Source organism: Sprattus sprattus, assembly GCF_963457725.1.
Source record: "Sprattus sprattus genome assembly, chromosome: 18".
Lineage (NCBI taxonomy): Eukaryota > Metazoa > Chordata > Actinopteri > Clupeiformes > Clupeidae > Sprattus > Sprattus sprattus.
The window spans coordinates 6,023,812-6,047,592 of NC_137916.1; the positions used below are offsets into that span (position 1 = coordinate 6,023,812).

The following is a 23,781-nucleotide window of genomic DNA, read 5'->3' on the forward strand; positions in this document are numbered from 1 at the left end:
GTCTCGTGACGGGTGACCTGTGATAGAGTGCAAAGAGAAAGAAGTGGTGCTCGGGATGCGTTGGAGACCTAATCGCTGACATAAAGACCCTGAAATGAAGTTGCCTGTGTCAATCAGGGCTTGGGCTGTGAGGGAAGTAGATGAAGTGAGAAGTGAGTATGACTGGGGAACATAAGGGGTTACACACTTCAATCTTTGGTGGTCTTGAACTCACCCCGGATCGGGTGGGACGAGTTGGACACTCCGTCACCACGTGACCCTTACCCCCACAGTACAGGCACAAGCCCTGCGAGTGGCGGCGAGCTCTTTCCTCCGGGGAAAGTCTTAGTGTGTCAATGTGCATGGGCTCCTCCTCGCCGCTCTCTCTACCCCTGGTGGGCTGCCATGCGCGAAGAGAGGAGGGGATGGGCCACTGGTCCTGAAGGCACTGCTGTCGCCGATTCAACACCCGAATGGCGAGCAGAATGAATCTCTCGAGGCCGATCGTGTCGTCGTAGCCCGCCAGCTGGAGCCGTAGTTCTGGTTCGATCCCCTGGCGGAAGACGGTGATCAGGGCAGGCTCGTTCCAGCCACTCTCACTGGCCAACGTGCGGAACTGCTGCGTGTACTCCTGAAAAGACATCCTGGAGCCCTGCTGCAAATGAAGCAGCTGGACCTGCGAAGAGGAGTCCCCCTCAGGGACGGCGAACACCTCCCGGAAGTGGTGAATGAATGCATCGTACGACCCCATGGCAGGTCCCTCCTGATACCACACCGTCTCTGCCCAACGAAGCGCCCGACCCTGGAGAAGGGAGATGATGAAGGCGATCCTCGCCCTCTCTGACGGGTAGCGATGAGCCTCCATCTCGAGGATAAGTGTGCACTGGAAAAGGAAGCCCCGACAGCTGACTGCCGACCCAGCCCGTGGGCAGGAACCGGGCAGGAACCGGCCTCGGAACTGGCTGAATCCATCCGGCTCTTGGTCTGGTATTCTGTCACGGAACTGAACACAACCACTGCAGGTATTTGTGAATGACTGTTTTATTTCGCGAATGGATTGACAGCACAAACAAACAGGGATACCGAACGGCAACACAGGGCGCGTTAGCTCCTCTGTAATAGTCCAGCCCAGGAGGGGCGCAGGCTCACAGCACTGCTGAAAATAAGGCACGGGTTCACAAGAACCCGGAAACAAAAACAAAGAGCCACGCTCTGAAAGAAAAGGACTAATATAACAAAACCCAGGAGGGTAAACAAAACACGAGTCTAACTCGGAGAGGAGGGAGCATTAACTAGACGATAGCAAGCGAAGATAGAAACTCTTACGGTCAGCAAGATGAGAAGAACGTTTGGCAACCTGTGATGTGGATACCAGACACCGAGTGTAAGGTGAGTGGAGTATAAGAAGGAACTGTGACAGGTGTATGTGATAAGTCGTCGTGAACACTTCATGCGATGCAGGTGTGTGAGAGTGCAGGTGCGAGTGATCAATACACCGGTGAGTGTGAGCGAGAGAGCGCTGAGGTGGGCGTGGCTGGTGCAGGTCCGGGCTCTGACGTGACAGGGTCACTGCTAGTTTAAACACATGCACCTGTAGAATTGAAAAAAGTCTGTGTTGCAATGTGAGAATGAAACACAGATATTCAGGTCCTCACCTCAGTTCAGTATCTATTTGATGTAATCAGCACTGATGCCAACAACAAGGAAAAGCACATTACATTTAACTATATCCACTTAAATTGCCTAAACTGCTTGGATCCATCAACAATATTTATGTAAATAACATGAAAAGTGTCTGAACTCAGCCGGTGGTCTGTACCCCCCCTTATCTCTATGACCTCTCACCTCTGACTCTTTGTAATGGCGTTCAGGGACCTCATCATAGGCGATGTCAACGGAGCACACCTCTGTCGCCTCATCCTTCTCCAAGCTGTCGAAAATCTATGTGAGAGCAGTGACACACAAGAGAGTTATATTCCTAATACAGGGACAATTAGCTTAATGGGAATATGGTGACAGAGGAAGTACAACAAACAAAGTAATCATAGTCACTGCTGAAACCTAATTAAAACAAAACAAATAAACAACATGTGTGAGTAATGTGAGGGAGAAAACAAAGCATGCACTCCAACTCAAGTGCTTTTCATTTGATGAGCACAAGATGGCGCTCTGGGTTGCTTTTTTTTTTGCAAGGTTTTGTCCGCAAGACAGCATTGCATAATCCTCTTGTATCAGTTCCTCTGCCTCGGCTTCAAAAAGCCCCGGTTTGTGAGAGCAAAGCAAGGCAAAGCGGAGCTAGGGGTGATATATGTTGATGTTGAGCTTCATAGGGCAGGGAGGAGTGCTGAAGGCGGACACTCAGCTTTTATTTTTAACTTGGGTTAACTTGGGTACTCGTGCCGTCTCAGAGGACAGAATTGCACAACAATGATCTGTAAAGACTAGCAGAGCCTTTGTGGACAACTAACTAAAACTAACCGAGGAGATGTTCTGAGAAGGAAAAACAAGAGTCTCTGTGCTACAAGGTTACTGTAGAATAGGCTTGATCAGCCTGGGCGATTTTAAGAGGGAATTAATGAACTGAAACATAAATCAAATTCACCTGAGACCTGATTGAAAGACTTTAATGAGCTCAGCTGACAAGAGAAAACGAACATTAGTTTAGGGGTAAAGATCCATCAAGTGAGTGAGTTCAAAGTGACTGATTACATTAGAGTAGAACATCCTCAGATCAATGACTGACATTTAATTCAATAGCTCTGTGGAAAACAACATGTGACCAATGAGCATCAATCATCTGTGCATGAAATCAGAAAAAAAGTTGGGCCTCTCATGTTTTCACAGAAACATTTTCACAGAAAATTGCCTTGACTGTCAACCCCTTGGAAAAACACAGCACTGCGTCCATCTTTGGCTCAGGAGAAGGTGACAGATGGGCCGTTCCCATTTTCTGCATCATAAAAGTACGATACAGATCAAGCTATTTGCAGCCTTCACACCAATGGTTTGACTTTTTCTAAAAAGAAAAGCACTGAACTGAATGCCCCTTTTCTGTAAAGATGAGCACACATCATCATGAATCATCCTTCAGAACTGTTCTCTTGCTCTTCACTCAAGGTTATGGTGACACATCAACAAACAGATGCAGTACATTTTTATGCAGCCTGAGTCCCAACCCGTGGTGGGTGGGCACAGCACCAGAGCGAAGCCCAGCCGTTCCTTGGGTGCACCAATTAAGTACGCCAAGTGGATGCTGAATGGAAAACAGCCTTCAGACAGGGCAAAAGAACAAAGGGCCTAAACAAAACTAAACAAAAATATTTATTCTATTTCAGAATAAAGCAGTCTGCCGAAGCTGAAAAGAGACTGCACACGTCTCTGGATCTGCCGTGTTTACATGGCCATGAATTGCAAACATTCACAATGCCACTTCTACATGGATCTACTACTCATCTTCTGCCCCGGAGGCCTAGGTCTGACTCATGTCAGTGTCTCTTTTCATTTCTCACGTAATGAGATTTTTCAAGTATGAGACTTTTCACATTATGGAAACGTGCATGCTAGGAAGCCTGAAGCTCAAACCCAGACCAGGCAGGATATATATGGCTCTGGTCAGTTGAGTATGAGAAGACAGATGTGAAATTCAACCTTGATTTGATTTTCACCTCTTCATGTCTCCTACTGAGCGTGTGTCTTAGCCTATAAACAATTCCAGATCATATTCAGCATCCCATCTGCACAGACGAGGCTCCCTTTCAATACATGAACCGACAGGAAATAAGCCACACCTATTCTATGACATGGTTTTCTCAGCGGGGTGCTTCCACTTGAGTGGGAGTGTGGTCGATAAAAAAGGCAATTAAAGTGTTACTAATGCTGCAGCTGGATGCACCAATCAGTGCTATTTCTGGGGGCCTTAAGTCGTTGAGAAAGTGAAAGCTTCTGGGGTAGAACCTTCCATAGGAGGTTTGAAGATGTGAAAAAAGACACCCTGCTAAAAGTTGTTATCTTTGTTAGTTATAAACTGCATGAAGTTCAATGACACACTGAGCACAGAAATGAGGTAATATAGCCTTTAAAAGCAGAGGGGATTAATGCACGTGCCCAGAATGGGTAAAATGCATGTGGTTAAACATACACATTGTTACTGTGAGATAATTAAACGTTATGGGTGAGACAAACAGAGAAAAAACACAACAGTAACGGCTCAGCCAGAAACAAGGAGATGGCAAGAAAACCGCAAAACTGGAGTTATACAGCCTCTGCAAACCTTGCACAATTATAAGAATTGTAATACATAAACAATTCAATTACTTTAAAGGTGGTGGACGTAATTATTCTTTCAGTTCACATTTGACATGTTAAATACCAACCAACAGGGTCAAACATGCCAACATGAGTCAAATCTTTGGTTGCTTCAATCATCAAGTTTAAATCCTCAGCAAATGTTAGCCATAGTTCTTGAGAAACTTACATTGTCATTGCTGCCTTTGTTGTCCTCATACTTAGTTTCTATATGAATGGAGAACTTGGGCAGAAATGAACACTGCGGAACAGAAAAAGATAATTAGTGCTCTTTGCATGATAACTTCAAACTGAATTAAATTGCGAGTTCTAAACTTTGTCACGGCATTCAGTCCAACTGATTTAAATGAATTATGGCCAGCTATCGGATGCTGAGTGGGGACAAAAAGACTGTAGTTTAATGGGAAAAAACACATTATTATATTATATTGAAGTAATTCAAACTAAGAACAGTTCAAAGCCAGCATGTGCAATGGTATTGACACTATTGCTTCTCTCAAAAGATGAGTGCTGGAAAGTCAGTGGTGAAACCTCAAGATCAGCTTTAGATGATGTGTCCTCAACCTTTCCCTTACAAGAGCAGGCCTTCTCAGTGCGCTACCTCATCTTGGAATAATGAAGATTTTCCGCCTTACAGATACATGATTTATGGATATGGATATATGTCTTCTTTCAGCTACCCCTCTTCCCCCTGCCTGTGGATCAGAAGCCTCCCCTTTTCTCCACAGCTGCCCACGACATGCCTGATTAAATCAACTATGTACGACCAAGCAATCACAATGGGCACCTAGTGCATTGGTTACGCAACAGAAGAAGGGAGGAGACCAAACAGATCAGTAGGAGTATTATAGGCTGTGAGGGCCACGAGGGACTGAGAAGAGAAACACATGAGGCTGGGGCATCTCAGTAATTAATGATCTCCCATTCTCCTTGGACCCGCTCTCCGTCTGCTCCCCACTGATTTGTGTGGCAGGACCGGGGCCGGCGTGGGGGAGAGGAAGAAATAATAAATCGTTCCACGGATGACAAGAAATGGCGCGTGGCGAAGCAGTAGATCACCGTGGTTCTGTATCGTTTCTCAGCATACGTCCCCAGGACGTCCTTCAAAAACGTCCCCGTTACCTTTACCTGTGGTCCTCTGCCTGACGTTCGCATGAGCCTTAAAACGGACTTTTAGGGAACATTCTTATTTGGTCTCTCAGCATACGTCCCCAGGACGTCCTTCAAAAACGTCCCCGTTACCTTTACCTGTGGTCCTCTGCGTGACGTTCGAATGAGTTTTAAAACGGACTTTTAGGGAACGTTCTTATTTGGTCTCTCAGCAACATACGTCCCCAGGACATCCTTCAAAAACGTCCCTGTTACCTTTACCTGTGGTCCACTGCGGGACGTTCGCATGAGCCTTAAAACGGACTTGCGTGCATGCATTTATCTCAAGTCGGTTAGATTACTGAAACGCACTCTATGCTGGTCTAACAAAACAGATGTTAAACAAACTTCACCTTATCCAAAATGCAGCTGCTAGAATAGTCACTAAGGGCCTGATTTACTAGCATTGCGACCGCAGCTTAAACTGCGATCGCACATTAACGCACAGTGTTTTTGCATTTTCCGTGGTATTTATTTAGGAAGAGAAAATGAAGGTTCAGCGAAGAGGAGATATATACAGTATATTGGTTCACGTTCGCTCAATCACTGAACCTGATTCAATGTGTGCGCTGTTATATTGTTGTTCTGCCCGCCATCACCTACAGCGAGATGTTTAAAAGAACACGATTATAAAGAATATGCTATTGGTGGCATTAATGCATAAACTGTCTATTATAACAATATAGATGTGTACCTGGCGAGATTAATAATTTCTACAAGGGACATGGGTTCACTACAATATATGTGGATGTGGGTGCAATCAATGGTTCCAATTACGTTCAGAAAGTTTGCGATTTCAAAAAAAGTCCTGTTTGATGTCTCTAATTTCAGCTATGGCAGTGGGGAAATGTATTGACCAGTGCGCCGTAGCAATGCGTCGAGTACCTGGGTGAATTTTTGGCTGAGTGAAGGCTGAGATATACCAACTGCTGATGCTGTAACTGTTTGAAATGATCCGATGCCAATATTTGTTGTCCGGAATTTAACAACTGATGGAATGGAATGTGATCTCCGGTTGGAGGGTTCGATGTCGTCTCTGATCTGGTTCAGTAACTGAAGTATTGCGTGGCTGGTTAACCTGTACCGTCTAATGATTTGTGGATCGCTTAACGGGAAAAGTGTTCTGTGCGCTGTTTCTGTCTATATCTTAGCCTTGCTCTTATAACTGCTGCCATATCAACGTTTTCAGACTCAATGGAAATGCGCTTCCTGGTTAAGACGTGCTTTTATGAGGCGGAGAATTATCCCGCAAATTAGAGACGTGTGCTCGCCAGGCAGTTTAAGTAAATACCACGCAATACATCATTAGGCGCACTTATCTTCTCTCCTCCCATATATTTGCGCTTCACGCCCATGTTTCCACCCACGTTTCCGTGCCCTCCCCATCCACACCCACAAAGCGTTGATATGCGCCTCTACTCAAATGCGCCCCCTTAGTAAATACCATTTTATGTTTACGACCGCTATTTTTCGCCTGAAATGGGTGCAATCCTGTTAGTAAATAAGGCCCTTCAAAATTCAATCATATCACCCCTGTCCTTAAATCACTTCACTGGCTCCCTGTACAAAAAATAATTGAGTTTAAAATACTCCTTCTTGTCTATAAATCACTAAACGGCCTTGCCCCACCCTATATTTCCGATTTGATTTCTTTTTATGATCCATTGCGTTGCCTAAGGTCCTCCAATAAATGTCTTCTCACGACCCCAAGAATAAACACCAATGCTGCACACGGTGCCTTTAGGCCATGTACAGACGAAGTCTAGTTTGTCTGCGTCCGTAAAGTTCAGAATACAGATAGCCCTATCATTTAGACGAACACTCTCTATCCGCACACGGTATCCGCAACGATCCGAATCGGGGGTAGAAAGTGAGTAGAACGGTACGGGGGCTGGTGTTCGTCTGCACGGATTCACGCAACCTGATGACGTCATTGCCCCACATGATCGCTTTACGACCTCCAACCAATTTATATAAATCACTTGTTCTCCGTTTACATATCACTCGTGGTGGGTCTCGAATTCACTCTCATTAATCCAGCCTACTGATTTTTGTTTAGCCTCCTATCTTGATCTAATTCTTTTTATTCAGACGTTACATAACTTTCATGACCACAAATATAAATTGGCCAGCGATTTAATTAGCTTTTTTCTTCATATATTAATGTAGAATGGTCGGAGCAAAGCCTCATGGGAAATGGGATGACAGCCATGTCATGTTGTACTGTTCCAAACTCTTTATTATCAATAGAAAATATAATTCATTTTCGCATAACCTTTAGTCTGACCACTGATTTTATTAACCACCATAATGTAATGTTGCTAATTGGAGCTAGAATGTCTTGTGTAATGTTTTTAACCGTGTGCTGTTTAGTCTTTTCTTCTACATTTTTTCAGGTCTATGTAGCAGCGCTAAAGCGCCACCCACAGGCGTGGGGTATGTACTACAGCCCGTTCAACACAATCTGGTGGCTCCGTTTTTACGCAAATCTCTCGTTACCAGGCTCCGTCTTCACGAAATTAAAAGATTTGATTTGTGTGAAAAATGAACCCTATTCAGTGAATCTAGGCTTCATGTAAATGAGGCTTCAGTGAATCTAGGCTTCATGTTAATGGGGCTTCAGTTACTGTGCCCCAACCCTCTGGAATAGCCTACCTCTGGAGTTAAGGTCATCGCACTCAGTGCTCTCTTTTAAAAAGGGAATTAAAACTTTTTTATTTTCTTCTGCCTATTCATGACCTGTATGTGTTGATGTCTTCATGTTCATGTTCATTGTGTTGTCTCTGTTCAACTAAATGAATTCGCAAAATGTACCGTTTGAAATTGAACTGCAACTTTCATTCATTCAATCATTTTGTGCATCAAAATCGCCCAAATTCCCCTGTTTTTTTCCCAGCAAGCCTGCATTTCTTTCAAATAAACACAACAATGATCGCAATGATTACAGACATTCAAACATTAATTTAAAAAACAAAAACTGTCACTTCTACATTCTGAATTCCGCTACGGTCAAGCCCCCCTATACAGTTCCGCTACAGCCTGTCACATTTATTCGCTCATCTTCCCAATCACCTGCAAATAATGTTTTTTTAGTCTTTTGTTCTGTTGATGGCTGGCAAACAACAATCTTAGAAGGTTTGGGTCACTTGCAGCACATATTATTCACTAATTTTAAGCCATCAATCTACCTCTGGGTGAACAAAATGAGCAGAAATGGAATAAAACGTGTAAAGAACTTTTTTTTAAGGGGGGTTACAAACATGAAAAAAAAACAGGGGGGTACGTAGCTTGAGATTGAATGTCTGAAGGGGTACGGGACTGTAAAAAGTTTGGGAACCACTGGCCTACTGTAACTAGAAAAGTATTTAAACTAGCTCATTCAAACTTTCTTGGCTTAAATATCATTACTTGAAGAATATGAACTTCCAAGGGTGTGGCTTGGATATACTGTATCATATCATAGTTTTCGGGGTGCTTGAATTTGCGCAAAAAATGTACTCTACGTTCTGTTGCAGCATCTTTGACGACCTGTGGAAAGCTCAATGTTAAAGCTAGAGACTTGATATTATACACAGACCTTCCTATGTATGCTCTGTATATTGTATTGGAATCATGAAGAAATTACATTTATAGCACAGATCAGTAGAGAAGCATTAATATTTCTTTTATTTCATCATTATTAGTTTGGCTAGTTATTCTGCCTCCCTGCCCGCATGTCCGTGACGTGCCATGGATGTTAATCAAAAAATGAATCATTACGGAAAACCCTCAATGCATAGTGACTGAGATCGCTACAATATGCTTTTCCTCAAACCCTCGGAAAAAATGACTAAGTTTGTTGATTGTCTCACACTGCGATAAACGTGTTAAAGTGACAAAATAGTAATCAGACAGTGGTAGTACAGTAGGTAGAGAAGTTGTTTAGTAATAGGAAGGATGCCGGTTCAATTCTCAAGCCTCGCAATCAAGTGTGTAAGCGCGCGTGTGTATATCATGTGAAATGTGCTATATAAATAAACCTGAACTTGAACTTGTGTGTGTGTGTGTGCCCTGTGAGCAAAATGACGGCCCGCGAGCTATTATTATTATATTTTTTTCATTTAGCTCAGCAAAAACGGTCTTTACCCCCACCGTGCCTGCTACGTCCGCGGTGCGTCCTTAAATAACGTCCCCAGGACGTCTAAAACACGTTTCCCAGAAGTCACCACAAAGCCCACAGGACGTTCTTGCAACTTCCTGCAGAACGTCCCCAGGACCTATAGAAACACGTTTTCCAGACGTCACCGCAATGTCCTAGGGATGTTCTTGCAACGTCCTGCAGAACGTCCCCAGGACCTAGAGAACACGTTTCCCAATTGTCACTGCAACGTCCTCGGGACGGTCTTGGAACGTCGTGCAAAACGTCCTAGAGTTGTCAAGGGAGCCATACACATTTACGTTTTTAGAACGTTCAGAGAGACCATTACAGGACGTCGAGGGGACGTAATTTTGCTTACAGGGAAGACACATAATATCACTGCAGTGTAGCTGAAGCTCTTTGCCAACAACAGGAGCAGACATTAAGCTCAAGGGAGTTCAGCTCAGTAGCCACATTCTATTTCGTTATGTGTACTCCTGTTGCACAAGCAACAAGCTTATCCCACTTACCACCCTTATTATAGTTCTACGTGTTCAAATATGGATGTTGCCAAGTTGGGTCCGAAAAATTGCTTTTGGAGTGAATTCAGCTGGCACTGAGACCTGCACAGCGCCGGTGTTGGACCAAAGAGGAGTCAATCGGTAATTTTCAGAGCAACAGAACTGATTCATCTCCCACTCAGAGGAGCCGCTCATTTGCTAGAGCATCCAGCCTTGAAATTGTATATTGACAGAGTGGTGTGAGACCTCCACTGGAAGAGAGAGAGAGAGAGAGAGAGAGAGAGAGAGAGAGGGAGAGAGAGAGGGAGAGAGAGAGCGAGAGAGAGAGAAACCGAGAGACCGATACTGCTTTTCACTGTGTATTTTTTCTCAGTAAAAGCCGTAGCGGAGGAGTCCAATGGGACATACCTACACATAAATACATTGATAGAACTCCTGATGGAAAGCATACCTTTTAAATATGTATAAGCCCCCACCTCTCTCTCTCTCTCTGTCGCTCTCTCTCTCTGTCTCTCTCTCTCCCTCTGTACTTCAAATAATGGTACTATCTCAGATTTAATCTGACTATCTGAGTGGCTGTTCTAAAACAAGTATTCCACTGCGGAGCTAAAGCAGCTGCAAAATAATACTTCACGGTTGACATGAAGGAACAGATTTTTTGTATCTGGCACTGGTCCACATGGATATATTTAACCTGGGCTCTGTTCTCCTGCAGCCAGCAGAGGGGCGACTGAACAGCTGTGATGCTTTGTTATCTGCATGTGGCACGCTGCTCCGCGTCTCCTCAGCCTTTTATCGCAGTGGGTAGGCCAGAGACCAGATTCGGGCTACTGCTATGTGCGCCTTACTATCAGCACAGGCCATTGCCTGGATTATGTCCTATCCTCGCTGTACCCGCAGGGCATTGCCGGGCAGACATGCTCCAGTTACAGGATGGGTCATGAGTGTGTCTGGGGCTGTTTTGTGTTTTTTTATGTTTGGGATCATGGGCCACAGCCATCACCTGGAGAGAGAGGGAGGTACTCACTGTGTACTCTGTGTCAGAGGAGGATCCACCCAGGCATTGAGAGAGAGGGAGAGAGGGAGAGAGAGAGAGAGAGAGAGAGAGAGAGAGAGAGAGAGAGAGAGAGAGAGAGAGGCAGTGAGTGAATATAGAAGGTAGAGACATTCTTACAAAGGCAAAGTGCTCTCCAAACAAAGGGTATTCTTTGATTAAAACCTCACCTTATATATACTTTCTACAACATTTTACTGATAGTCTTGCATTGATGCAGGAAATATTGTTACACCTCAAAAGTGCCACCTCAGTTAGTGTGTGAATTAAACCACCAACAGCCATGGAATTAATAAACAAGAAAAACAAAAGACGTTTTTAAACACAGGATGATTTTACCTGTGATTGTGTGTGGGTAATAGTTCCAGGCCTTCTCCGTCACGTAGAATATTTTGGGGACCACGGCTCTCGCCCAGCTGGGCAGCTTGCTGCAGGAGAGGAGTGGGAAGATGGGGGAGGGGGGAACAGAGATGATTCCCAACCATCTTTTTGCTAAACTGGAATCATGTTGTCTTTGGATGGAGGGTGAAGTATGGTGCTGATGCTTACAAGCCTGTGTGCTTTTCTATCATGCTGCTCACGCCACTGAGTTATGGGGGGACTTGAAGAGAAGCAGCCTTGAATTAATGGCCTTTCAGCAAAAGCCTTATTATTTAATACACCACCAAAGCTTTTAGGATGCGACGCTCATATTACAGTAAGGGAAACAGTTTTATAGTCCCTGATTTCAGTGATGCCCAGATGATGAGAGGCACTAACCTAATTGATGATAGGAAGCTGTGCACTATTAGTGTGGAACATATACTAAGAGGAGATACTACTGGACCCAACACAACAATGTGGTTTGGGTAGCTTGATTATGCTTAATTGGCATTTTGTAATGCATGAGAGTGTCACCTTTACATAAGATATAAAAGATATTAATTGGGAGCAATTGGCTACACAGTGCAATTGGCTGCCTAACTACCCATGTGCACTCAAAAGGCAACCTACCCATGAGGTAGCTATCCAATGAACATTTCCGGATCATTCTAAGAATTAAAGCCCTTATAACACCCCAGAGAGACAGCTGTATTATGATTTGATATACTGTATAAGTTATATGAGAAACTGCAAATGAACTGCGATAACACATCACTCTGCGTTAGTTGTAGCATTGGGGGCTTGAGTCACCTACCTTCTCAAAGTCTTATCAAATAATGACAGACCATTTAACACATCTGTCAAACATTAGAGTCCTCTGCGTCTTTGTTAACGAGTCTGAGGCAGGCTGGTCAATCGCCACAGCTCAAGTGGGATGTCTGGTCAATTAGATGCTCTTCCGCACAGGTCTGTCTTGGATAGAGTTAAAAATGGGACCCCATAGATTTTCCATAAAAGTGGCCTGACAGCGGCAATGACTGGAAGAAAAGGGCCGTGCTTCCAGGACGGCTCTCTGGCCGTCTGCCTTGCTATTTTTGGAGAGGGTATTTTTGAATTACGAACTGTCAGCCACATTTAGCCTGGACAATATGCTTGCAGTCATACCTTCCACAAAGTGGAGGATGGATACATCTGCAGTGCTTTAAATATCTATTGGCCTGAGGCTTTGTAGCTGTTAGACAACATCCTGGAGAAAATAGAATGCTTGAATCTAGGATGAAACCATGTCCACATAGCGGTCAACAGAGTTGTTGTTTGGGTGTTCGGCAGACAGCAAAGATAAACAGAAGTAATGAGTCGTGACTGTCGATAATGGGTCGAGTCTCCATTAATATTAGCAGCATGAGAGAGAACACTTCCAGCCTGAGTATATCACTGGAATGTCACAATGAATGCATTAGACATCTTCGAGCTTCTCCAAAGCTGAACACTCATGACACTCATACTCATATACATAAGTATACTGTTTATGTAACATACAGCAGGTCTCTTTACAATGTTGTACAGGTAAAATGCCAGATTGGAGCACTGAACTGATGTATTCTCATACTCTCCTAAACTGAACGAGGTCTGAATAACCTCCTTAACAAAATCAAGTGTATACAATCCCATGCACACATCTCGACCTTAGTCCACTGTTCTCACAAGAAACATGTTTCATGTCCTCTTTTCCAGAAGCACATAAGCCTCCCTACTTATTTACTGATCCCAGTAAATGAGTCACATACGTGCCCTTTATCCATTCTTATGTCTGCCGATATGCCCCTGCCTCTAACTGAAGCAGCATGTCTCACGTCCATTTCATAATATTCTTTTTCAAAAGCAAATACCTGCTTATTGAGATGATCCCTGATTCCAGCCAATGAGTCACTCACTCATGTCCTTCATACATTCCTTAATTTCACATGAATTCAGTTCATGACAGATCACATCATTGCATGGCATTTGAACATAGAATGGTCTCTTCAGGGCTTGATGATATTTTATATATTTTTATAATTTGTGCCAGCTGCAAAATATAAGTACGTTTTTCTTTGTGGATTCAGGGATAGTTACATTTTTGGCTACCACATACCAACAGACTAAGGGCCTGATTTACTAATATGCGAGCGCTGCTTAATCTGCGTTCGCATATTAACGCACAGTGTTTTTGCGCATTTTCCGTGGTATTTATCAAGCCAGATCTGCGCTGGGCAAATTGTCCTTACTCCGCCCTTTAAAGAGCCTGATTTACTAAGATTGATTTGTGAACGCATCTTAATCTGCGCCTTTGCCAGGCGCACATTAACGCACGGTGATTCCCTGCATTTTCCGTGATATTTATCAAGCCAGATACTCGCTGGGCAATCATTATTTAGCGAACCGTTAAAAGACTGGAGAACTTGCCAGCAAGTTACTGCCACCATGGAGATTCGAGGAAGAAAAAACTAAGGTTCAGCGAATAGATAGCGAGATAGATATATTGGTTCACGTTCGCTCAATCACTGAACCTGATTCAATGGGTTATATTGTTGTTTTGCCCGCCATCACCTACAGCGAGATGTTTAAGAGAACACGATTATAAATAATATGCTATTGGTGGCATTAATGCATAAACTGTCTATTATAAATATATAGATGTGTACATGGCGAGATTTATACGTTCTACAAGGGACATGGGTTCACTACAATATATCCCCACTTAAACAAATACATTTACCAAGTAGCCAGGCCTCTCCAAAATCACCGTTGCTCAATCATGGATAGATGGCACTATTCCGGAAGATAAAACTGTCATGGACAGACCACTACCACGTAAGTAATGGTCATGTTGGCATCACATATGACCTGGACATTCATTGAATATGTGTGCTTTCTGTTTCGGTAAACGTGTTCGTGGATTGAAGGTGGGACTGTTTGCATGTGGGTGCGATCATTTTCTCCAATTACGTTCGAAAGTTTAATTTCATATATGAATATATGAATTATACGAGTTGAAAAAAATATTTCTGTTCGCTGTCTCTGTCTATGTCTTTGCCTTGCTGCTGCCATATCAACGTTTTCAGACTCAGTGGAAATGCGCTTCCTGGTTAAGACGTGCTTTTATGAGGCGGAGAATTAGCCTGCAAATCAGAGATGTGCGCTCGCCGGGCAGTTTAGTAAATACCATGCAGTTCATCATTAGGCGCACTCCTCCCATTAAATAGCGCTTCACGCCTACGTTACCACCCACGTTTCCGAGCCATCCCACCTGTTTGCAGGTACACACCCTCAAAGCGTTAATATGCGACTCTACTCAAATGCGCCCCCTTAGTAAATACCGTTTCATGTTTACGACCGCTATTTTACGCCAGAAATGGGCGCAATCCTGTTAGTAAATCAGGCCCTTAGTAGTAATGGAGGGTGAATTTTTCAGGATAATTTGCAGCTTAATGCACATCAAGGGGTGACAAATGGTCCCAGGGAAAACTGGGGCAGTTTGAATCCCAACCAGAAAATTGGAAGTTCATTTTAGGAATTGTAAGGACAATAAGCGCTCTAACATGTAAGAACTCTAACATGTATTATTTTGCAGGTCAGTGCCAATCACTGTGTATAGCACATATAACCACTCTGATCACTGATGTCTGATTGGCCCCTAACTAATTCCTGGCTTGATAACTACAGTGTGTATGCCTAATCTGAGTGCCTAAACCTAGGTGTAGGTGAGGACTTTTCATCAACAATCCAAAGGCAAATGGCATTCACCCAAACTCACTTTAGTGTTCCCCTCTTACTCAGCTAAACTGGACAAAATGGAATGCAACAAAAGTGTGGAATACTCTGCAACACTTTTGTGGAAATGGCAAACCAAGTATTTTCATTGGTAAAATGAAACGGAACCCTTTTCTTCCCTGGTACACCCTTACAACCCTCTACACACCCTTATTCATCCTTGTCTTTCTCAAAACAGACAGGAATAAAAAGACGCAATGGACAACCGGAGGAGCAGATGGTCTGGACCGAGGCCCAGTGGCAGACGTACTTGTTGAGATAGACACGCTTCTCCGTGAATTGGCCCAGGCCGTGTGTGGGGTCCTCGTAGGGCTCGTTCTGGACCACCTCCACGCCCTCCCCCCGCTCGCTCTGCTCCAGACTGTGCTTGCTGATCATGTACAGCTGGCCAATCCTGTACTGAACACACAGGAGAACCACACATTCATTTATTATGTTATTGTGAAAACGCTCGCTTTAATAAAGTCCTGCCTAGGGTTATGTTTTAAGAGACCACAGATGGCACGCTTTATTCCCATGATACGCTTTAGTTCTTTCTTTTAAAATAACTTTGTATTTACTACATTTCCAACTTCTCAAGTTCATTACTTGTTTCCCATAACTCAACTGCCTACCCAACTCTCCTAGTAGTGCTAAAGATCTGTTTACCAGAAAAGAGCCATTTGTTTGTGAACAGCCCATCTGTGGTCAGATGATACATTTATGGATAGCGTATGATTTCAGCCTTTGTGTCTAATAGAACAACATATGTGCCAACACACACACACACACACACACGAACACACACACACACACACACACACATAGAGAAACATGGTTGGTTTCACCACTTAATTATGACTGCTTTTTTTCAATATGTACTGAGGAGATGCTTTCTTTTCTGAACATGAGAGCTCTGTTTTGGTGAGAATTGTGAGACCAGCACCAGATAGATGTGTATCAAGAATGCAAGTTTGTGTATTTTAATGCAGATCAATGAAATATACTGCCTTCATAAGAGGTGTTTCAATCTTTGTTTTAATCTTTTCAAACTTGGCTGAGTTGCTGGAGCTTTTAATGATCAAACTAGAGGTGAAAGAAGCAACCGCACACTCAAAACATCTCTCTTGGATGAAATGTAAGCTCAAGGATTGACTTATTAGAAGTCATGCAGAGTACTACTCAAGATTAAAAACAGATAGAGGTCATCCAGTCTAAGCACCTTCAGCGTCATCAAGCCAGAGGTAGAAAAATATTTAAAGATAGAGGGATGGATGGGTGGATGGATAGAAGACTTTATTGGCCATTTGAGCATTGTTTTTTTCATAAGGCATGCTGCACAAGACATAGTTAAAGAAAAAACAAACCCCATTAAAAAACCATTACATGTACACCACCCCCCCCCCCCCCCCTCAGTCAGGTTACAATTTTGTAAGAGTTGTGTTCACTATCAGAGATGCAACGGTGCCTAATGATGCTGCTTTGAAATCTTAAAAAGGTTTTCTAGCTGCAACAGATGGATGTTTCAAGATGTATCTCTCCTCCTTCTCACTCTACGTCTCTCTACCTCTTAACCACATCACTGGGAAAATAACAAACAGCAGATGAAAGGGTCGACTCGAGAGATAGGTCGCCGTGTGGGCGGGGGATGGATCACCAAAGACTCCGCCAACTTTCTTCTGATGGCCATGGTGGCGATTCTGTGCTATAAAACAGCAGACAACATTTGGGTTCTCGCGACGTGAGGGTGATTAATGCTACTGAGAGTTGGTATCCATAGTGACGAGATGAACCATCTTTGTAAAAGTGAGGTAACTGCGCATCAGATAACCTGCAGAGAAGCATAACCGTAAACTACGCTTTACAGGAACACAACCGCTAATGAAAGGCTCCAGTGTGCTTTGATGTATTTGTGATGAAAAATGAATTAACTATACAGGATGAGCATAGCATTACAGCTGTTGAGCTGTTGCTGTGATTTTTGCGCTGATTTTTAGTGCTGCATATTACTTGAATGATCCAATTGTTTTTTTGTATGTTTTTAATGTGACCAAATCAACGCTGTCACGCACTGCATGAGAGACAAGCCAGGGTCCGTGTATCAGACATAAACCAAACAACAATGTCATAGCTGATGTGTCAACACAGTGAAGATGGTTAGCCTACTTGACATAGTTACTTCCTAGTGCCACTAGGGAGAACAACAACTCAATTTAAACAGACAAAACTGGTACATAACCAGACAGACAACAGAGAGGGAGCTGTTCCACCTGACTTGATGAATTCAGTTTTCACAAAGCGGAGCCCTTACTCGCTAATGATGTGTGCTATCAGATTATGGCCTGCCGATAAAAAACAGTCTCCAGAGTGTAGCACTGCAGTACCCAGGCGACTGCATGTATGTGTATGTATGTGTGTCTTTAATTCCATCTGTGTATGCCCTCACACTTACAGATAATGGCAAATGACTTCAGACTCCCCTGGTGATTAGATTGCACTCATCCATTGCACCAGTAACAAAAGGAAGGTAAAGGGGAGAGAACGAGCCCCAGCAGACTGCGCTAGAACTCCCCCCTGCGCTTGAGGGTTAGCACCGGGGAGATCTATAAAGCTGCCAGCAGGCCAGAGAGAGAGGGTGTTTAGGACCATCAGGGGTAGAAGGCTGTTGGGCAAGAGATGATGAATCGCACTACGGCAGAGTGGAGCCTGAGCTGTGATGGCATCTGAGGGTGGACTTTGTTGTACGAATGGAGTCTGTGTAATGAGGTGATTCAAGTGGCAGAGGGAACACACTGCGTGGGGTTTCAGGGTATGTGGGGAAGGAAGGAATGGGTGTGTGTGTGTGGGCGGGTGGTTGGGTGGGGTGAGTGGGGGTGGATAGGGATAGGGGATGTTCGGAGGGAAGAGGTTGGTTAGGGCACTAGACTGGGTCATGGCAAGGTGCCAAGTGAGGGAGAGAGTGCAGCATTATACCTGCAGTCTATCCATCACAACCAGAAAAGCCGCAGAGGGAGGGACAACATGCAGCCTCAGCAGAAAAGGCCAATGGTACACATCATATCCAATACATATGGATGTCCATGCATACACAGGCAGAATATATCTGTATACATAGATATATATATGGACAAATAGATATAGTTCTAGATATATACACATGTGATAGAAGTAATAGTAGTAATAGAAGTAATAGTTCTTCAAACCAGGGTATTTTGGATGGCCTTCTTTAGCTGTACACTGGGGTTTAGCGTACATTTAACATATAGCTGAAAACTGTGCATATGTAATGCAGCGTGGTCACATTCAGTAATGCCCTTGAAATTTAAGTTCATGTGATTTGCTGATATTGCAAGAGACGTCTGATAGGCTGCAGAGAATGTCCTTTTGAAAACCGCGTCAGGAAAGTCTCAACACAGGAGTGTTCAGAAATGGTGAGTGGTTTGTAAATGTACGTTCTTTGTTCTGTAAGTACCTGTAAGAGCATTCACATTTGTGGATATGGAGAAACATTTCAGAATCGCGTGGCATTTATTTGTGAATTTTGAAACCACTCTAACTCCAACTAAACTGTCTTTTTGCGATGACAGTGATGTGAAGCATTTGTTTAAAAATGTGGCAACAATGATGGCGGCAGTGCTAGAGCTGGATGAAGGGATACAAAAAGTAGTATCAACGCATGCAAACATCAAAGAATTAAAGGCAGAGCAAGAAAAATGCATACATTTACATACATACATACCTACATACATACATTAACAAGGCTGGTCCAATTTTTTCAAAATGACCATGAAGCCCATTAGGATGCAACGACTGGAAACAATCCCCAATGGACCGTGTCCAGACCTTATTCACAAAGTGAATTTTGGTCTATTCATGCTAATATCGTTTTGACAAAATAATGTCATAAATATGTTACTAGTAGTACTAGTACTATTAATATGTGACTATAACTAGTGAAATGAAAATTGAAGTGCCGGGCTATGTTTTTTTATTACTGCATATATTCTATTACACACATGTAGTATCTATGTGTGTGTTTGAGAGAGAAAGAGAGAGAGAGAGTGTCTGAGTAAATGACAGAGATAATCTGTCCTACTGCATCTGTATATGTGATTTTTGATTAACGTAGAGATCTGAAAGAAATACCTGAAAATTATGACATTTACACAGACATCCAACTGAGACAATATATCATCTCCTTCTCATATCTTTCAGTTGACACTGGAGTTTTCAGTCCGCTGTGGTCTTTTGTGTATGTAAGGGTGTTGCTGTGGCATAGCTAAGAGTCTTCATTTTTGTGAGAAATTGAGTTTTTTTCCCGTATGACTAATGTTTACATAATTCAAATCCATATCCTTCTAGCCAGATCACATCTAATGGCCTCTTTCAGCGGTTGCATGGCAACCATAACCAAAACCAGGTAGGCAGTTAGAAAATGGCTTTCTGTCACTAAAGGGACATGCACACTGCCTTACTAGCACAAATTTCCAAGTGTACGTTTTAAATTAACACACTTAATCACTTGATGGCGCTCAGAGTCTGTGAGCTTGTTTGGTTTGGTATTCATTTGGAGCTGTTAACAGCTGTGGTAGCTCAATTCTTTAGGGCAGCTCAGCAACCTCTGTGGGCTTTCTTTCATGGCTGAGCCGAGGTGTTCACAGTTCACACGCAGCAGCAATGAAGGCCAACTTCCAGGGATTGTCATTCGCTGCTGATCACCCTTATGTGTGAATGGGAGACCGCACTCTTTTCATTTATATCAGAGACATGTGTGGAGATGGTGCAGAAACAGTAGTTCAGCAGCTCACTCACTGACACGCTGATGAACACACACACACACACACACGCACACGCACACGCACACGCACACGCACACACACACACACACAGAAACACACACACACACACACACACACACACACACACACACACACACACACACACACACACACACATACACACACACACTCTCTATCTCTGAGGAGAAGAGAGCTGAGAGGCAGGATGGCATGCAGTGGAGAGGATAACTGAAGTTCCATTAGAGTGGGAGAGTTATGCGTCTGTGGGGCCTGCCAGCCAGCTGGAATGTTACATAAGGCTCTGGTAAAGGGTGATATATGCTCTGTTTTAGACGTAACGCGTAAGCACGTAAGATACACAACCCCCCCTTGCATTTCTGACTATGCGACTAAAACACTCCAGCCCTACGCAGCTCGCAAAGACGGTGATTGGCCGGCTTACCACAGCCTTTCACAGAGTCTCACGTTTCCGGTTTTATAGCATACTACAGTCTTTTAGACCGAGAATTTTTTTAATCATGAATACCCTGCAGACCGTCTCACAAGCCTTTTCTTATGGATTATGAACAAACATAACAGAAGAGGTCCGAAGACATGAACTACTTTACAAATCCTCTTTAGACACTTATAAGGACGCTCAAATGACCGCAAATTTATGGAGAGAATGTCCCATTCTCACCCGCGATTGTTTGGAGAGAATGTGCTAATTCACGAACAAATACTTTCATATTCATTTTCCACCACTTGTGAGTCATGATGATATCATTCATTGAGTTCATATTGACGTGAATCAATCAATTGCACCCGCGAGTTTGATAGAATGAGCCCGGTCTGCTCATATACAAAAGTTAATATTAACGTGGCGTTAACTTGTGGCCAGCACCATTGTATTTACAAGCATTGACAACGTACAGTCATGATGAGATTCTCTGTGCAATAAATACGCTTACTTCACTCAAAATAAGTCTACAGTTCTGGCGTCAATTTGCTTTGCAACACGCACAATCCTTAAGGCTGATTTAGGCTCGTTTTAGACGCAGAGCCGTAAGCACGTATTTTACACAAAGGGACTTGTTTTAAACAAGTTTTGATTTACGGTTCCTTAAGGTTCCCTAAGGATTGTGCGTGTTGCAAAGCAAATTGACGCCAGAACTGTAGATTTATTTTGAGTGAAGTAAGCGTATTTATTGCAGCAGGACAAAGGAAAAAAACTTACCGGAGCATGAAAGTGTAGTGGGCGAAAGGCTTGATGTTATGAATACATGTGTTACACAAAATACAAAGGTTGGCAATACAGTACCAGTGGCGAAAAAGACAGATCACATGACGCAAAAGTTAGTTTATTGACACATCTTTTAATGACTGCGACAGCGCTTTAAAACGATGTGTTTATGAGTTACATTATTCAAAGATGACTGTACGTTGTCAATGCTTGTAAATACAATGGTGCTGGCCACAAGTTAACGCCACGTTAATGTTAACTTTTGTATATGAGCAGACCGGGCTCATTCTATGAAACTCGCGGGTGCAATTGATTGATTCACGTCAATATGAACTCAATGAATGATATCCCCATGACTCATAAGTGGTGGAAAATGAATATGAAAGTATTTGTTCGTGAATTAGCACATTCTCTCCAAACAATCGCGGGTGAGAATGGGATATTCTCTCTATAAATTTGCTGTCACAACAAGTGTTTAAAGAGGATTTGTAAAGGAGTTCATGTCTTCGGACCTCTTCTGTTATGTTTGATCATAATCCATAAGAAAAGGCTTGTGAGACGGTCTGCGGTCTTAAATTTTAAGGGGGGGTATTTTACTGCTCAAGGGGGGGTTGTGTATCTTACGTGCTTACGTGTTACGTCTAAAACAGAGCATATATCACCCTTTAGGGAACCTTAAGGAACCGTAAATCAAAACTTGTTTAAAACAAGTCCCTTGTGTAAATTACGTGCTTACGGCTCTGCGTCTAAAACGAGCCTAAATCAGCCTTAAGTCTCTCCCTCTCTCACCCACTTCCGTCTGAGACCCTGGGGCAGCGCTGTGTGATCACCAGTAAGAGCACTGACGGGGGAGCACCCTGCTGAGGGCGCGCTGGCCTGTGGCAGACCCACCTCTGATGTTTGAACATGTACTTTCACTAACAACTGCACAGTCAGACACTGATGTCCCTGGTTCTAACCTTAAAGCTAATGAAGGGCCAACACTTTTCAAACCTAATGGTATTTGACACCTTGGCATAAAGTCCTTATACTGCTCTCTTTCTGTGGCCAACAAGGCATATGAAATGCTACCTTTATTGATATTTCTCACGCTTTCTCTCTCTCACTCACACAAGCACATAGTCACAATGACAGACTCTCACATAGACAGAATTCAAGTCTGAGTACTTTTGAGCATAAATAACACATGACATGGGTCACTCCACAACCTCACGTACGCACACACCTCTCACTACCTCAAGTCAATGCACATCAGACACATACTAATGTGGAGGCAGTGCAAGACACCTGGTTTGAGTACCACTCTCCTGGCTTCATGCTGATATAGTTTTATATTTTTTTTTAAGCAAAATATAGTTTTAAAGTGACAAGTCACCTTTCAGGCTCAGCTGTGGAAACAATGCTATATGCATACATATTGTTGTTGGAAATTCTTTATTAGGAACAATCCCTTAAGATGAATCATCTCGTTTTCAAGGGGGTCCTATAAACTACAATATGGACAATTTTTCGTACAATTCAGCAAGACAAGACAAACAAAACAAAACAAAACAAAACAAAACAAAACAAAACAAAACAAAACAAAACAAAACAAAACAAAACAAAGCAAAACAAAACAAAACAAAACAAAACAAAACACATGGACACAGCACATATATCATTGCGTCATATATCTGTTCAAATGATGGTTATTAAAAACATGAACAGGTGGTCTCTAGATGGGATGATAGTGCAGTTTTAAAGAGGTTGAGTGATGTTATGGAGCGAATATGGATTGGTAGATTGTTCCAGTCACAGGGAGCTTTGGATATAAATGCTTTTTTGCCAGATGATGTAGGTGTATTGAAGTAGATTCGTGAACAATGCCTGAGGTGATGTGAAGTTGTGTATGGGACCAAAAGTTGTTTTAAGTACTGTGGATAATTGAAGTAAATGCATTTGAATATGAAATTGTAGCCAGTGCTGGTGTCTTCTTGAGGTGGGAGATGGAAAATTGAGTGTTTCATAAAGGGTGCAGTGGTGGGTCATGTATGGACAGTCAAGGACGAATCTGCATAATTGATTGTAAACTGAATTGAGCGGAAGAAGGTGTGTTTTAGGGGCGGTCTGATAAATTACGTCTGCATAATCAAGTATTGGTAGTATGAGTTGTTGAACTAGTCTCTTTCGTACTGTAAATGTAAAGCAGTTTCTATTTCGGTAGAGAACACCAGTGCTGAAGTAAATTTTCCGGGCTATGTTATCTATATGGCATTTGAATGATAAAGTTGAATCAAGCCAGAGACCAAGATATTTTGTTTGTTCAACTCTATGCAGTAGTGTACCATCAAGGAAAGAAATATTGAAGGATTGACTGTAAGTTTGTGCTTTGATATTCTGATTGGTCCCGAAGAGCATTGTATTTGTTTTTGTTTTGTTGATAAGTAATTTATTTTCTCTGAGCCATGATTCGAGATAATTGAGGTTAAGTTGTTAATTTG

General features: G+C 43.0%; 1 protein-coding gene across 1 annotated transcript in view; it reads right to left on the bottom strand.

The window, feature by feature from the left end:
• The window catches only part of pitpnc1a (phosphatidylinositol transfer protein cytoplasmic 1a), a gene marked incomplete at both ends in the record, with an annotated part of 46,533 nt that overhangs the window by 11,604 nt on the left and 11,148 nt on the right, over positions 1-23,781 (bottom strand). The window contains 5 exons of the mRNA XM_080856528.1: positions 1,825-1,920; positions 4,454-4,525; positions 11,099-11,106; positions 11,465-11,553; positions 15,552-15,700. Coding sequence (XP_080712654.1) covers positions 1,825-1,920; positions 4,454-4,525; positions 11,099-11,106; positions 11,465-11,553; positions 15,552-15,700 — 414 coding nt within the window. The remainder of the gene's footprint in view (positions 1-1,824; positions 1,921-4,453; positions 4,526-11,098; positions 11,107-11,464; positions 11,554-15,551; positions 15,701-23,781) is intronic.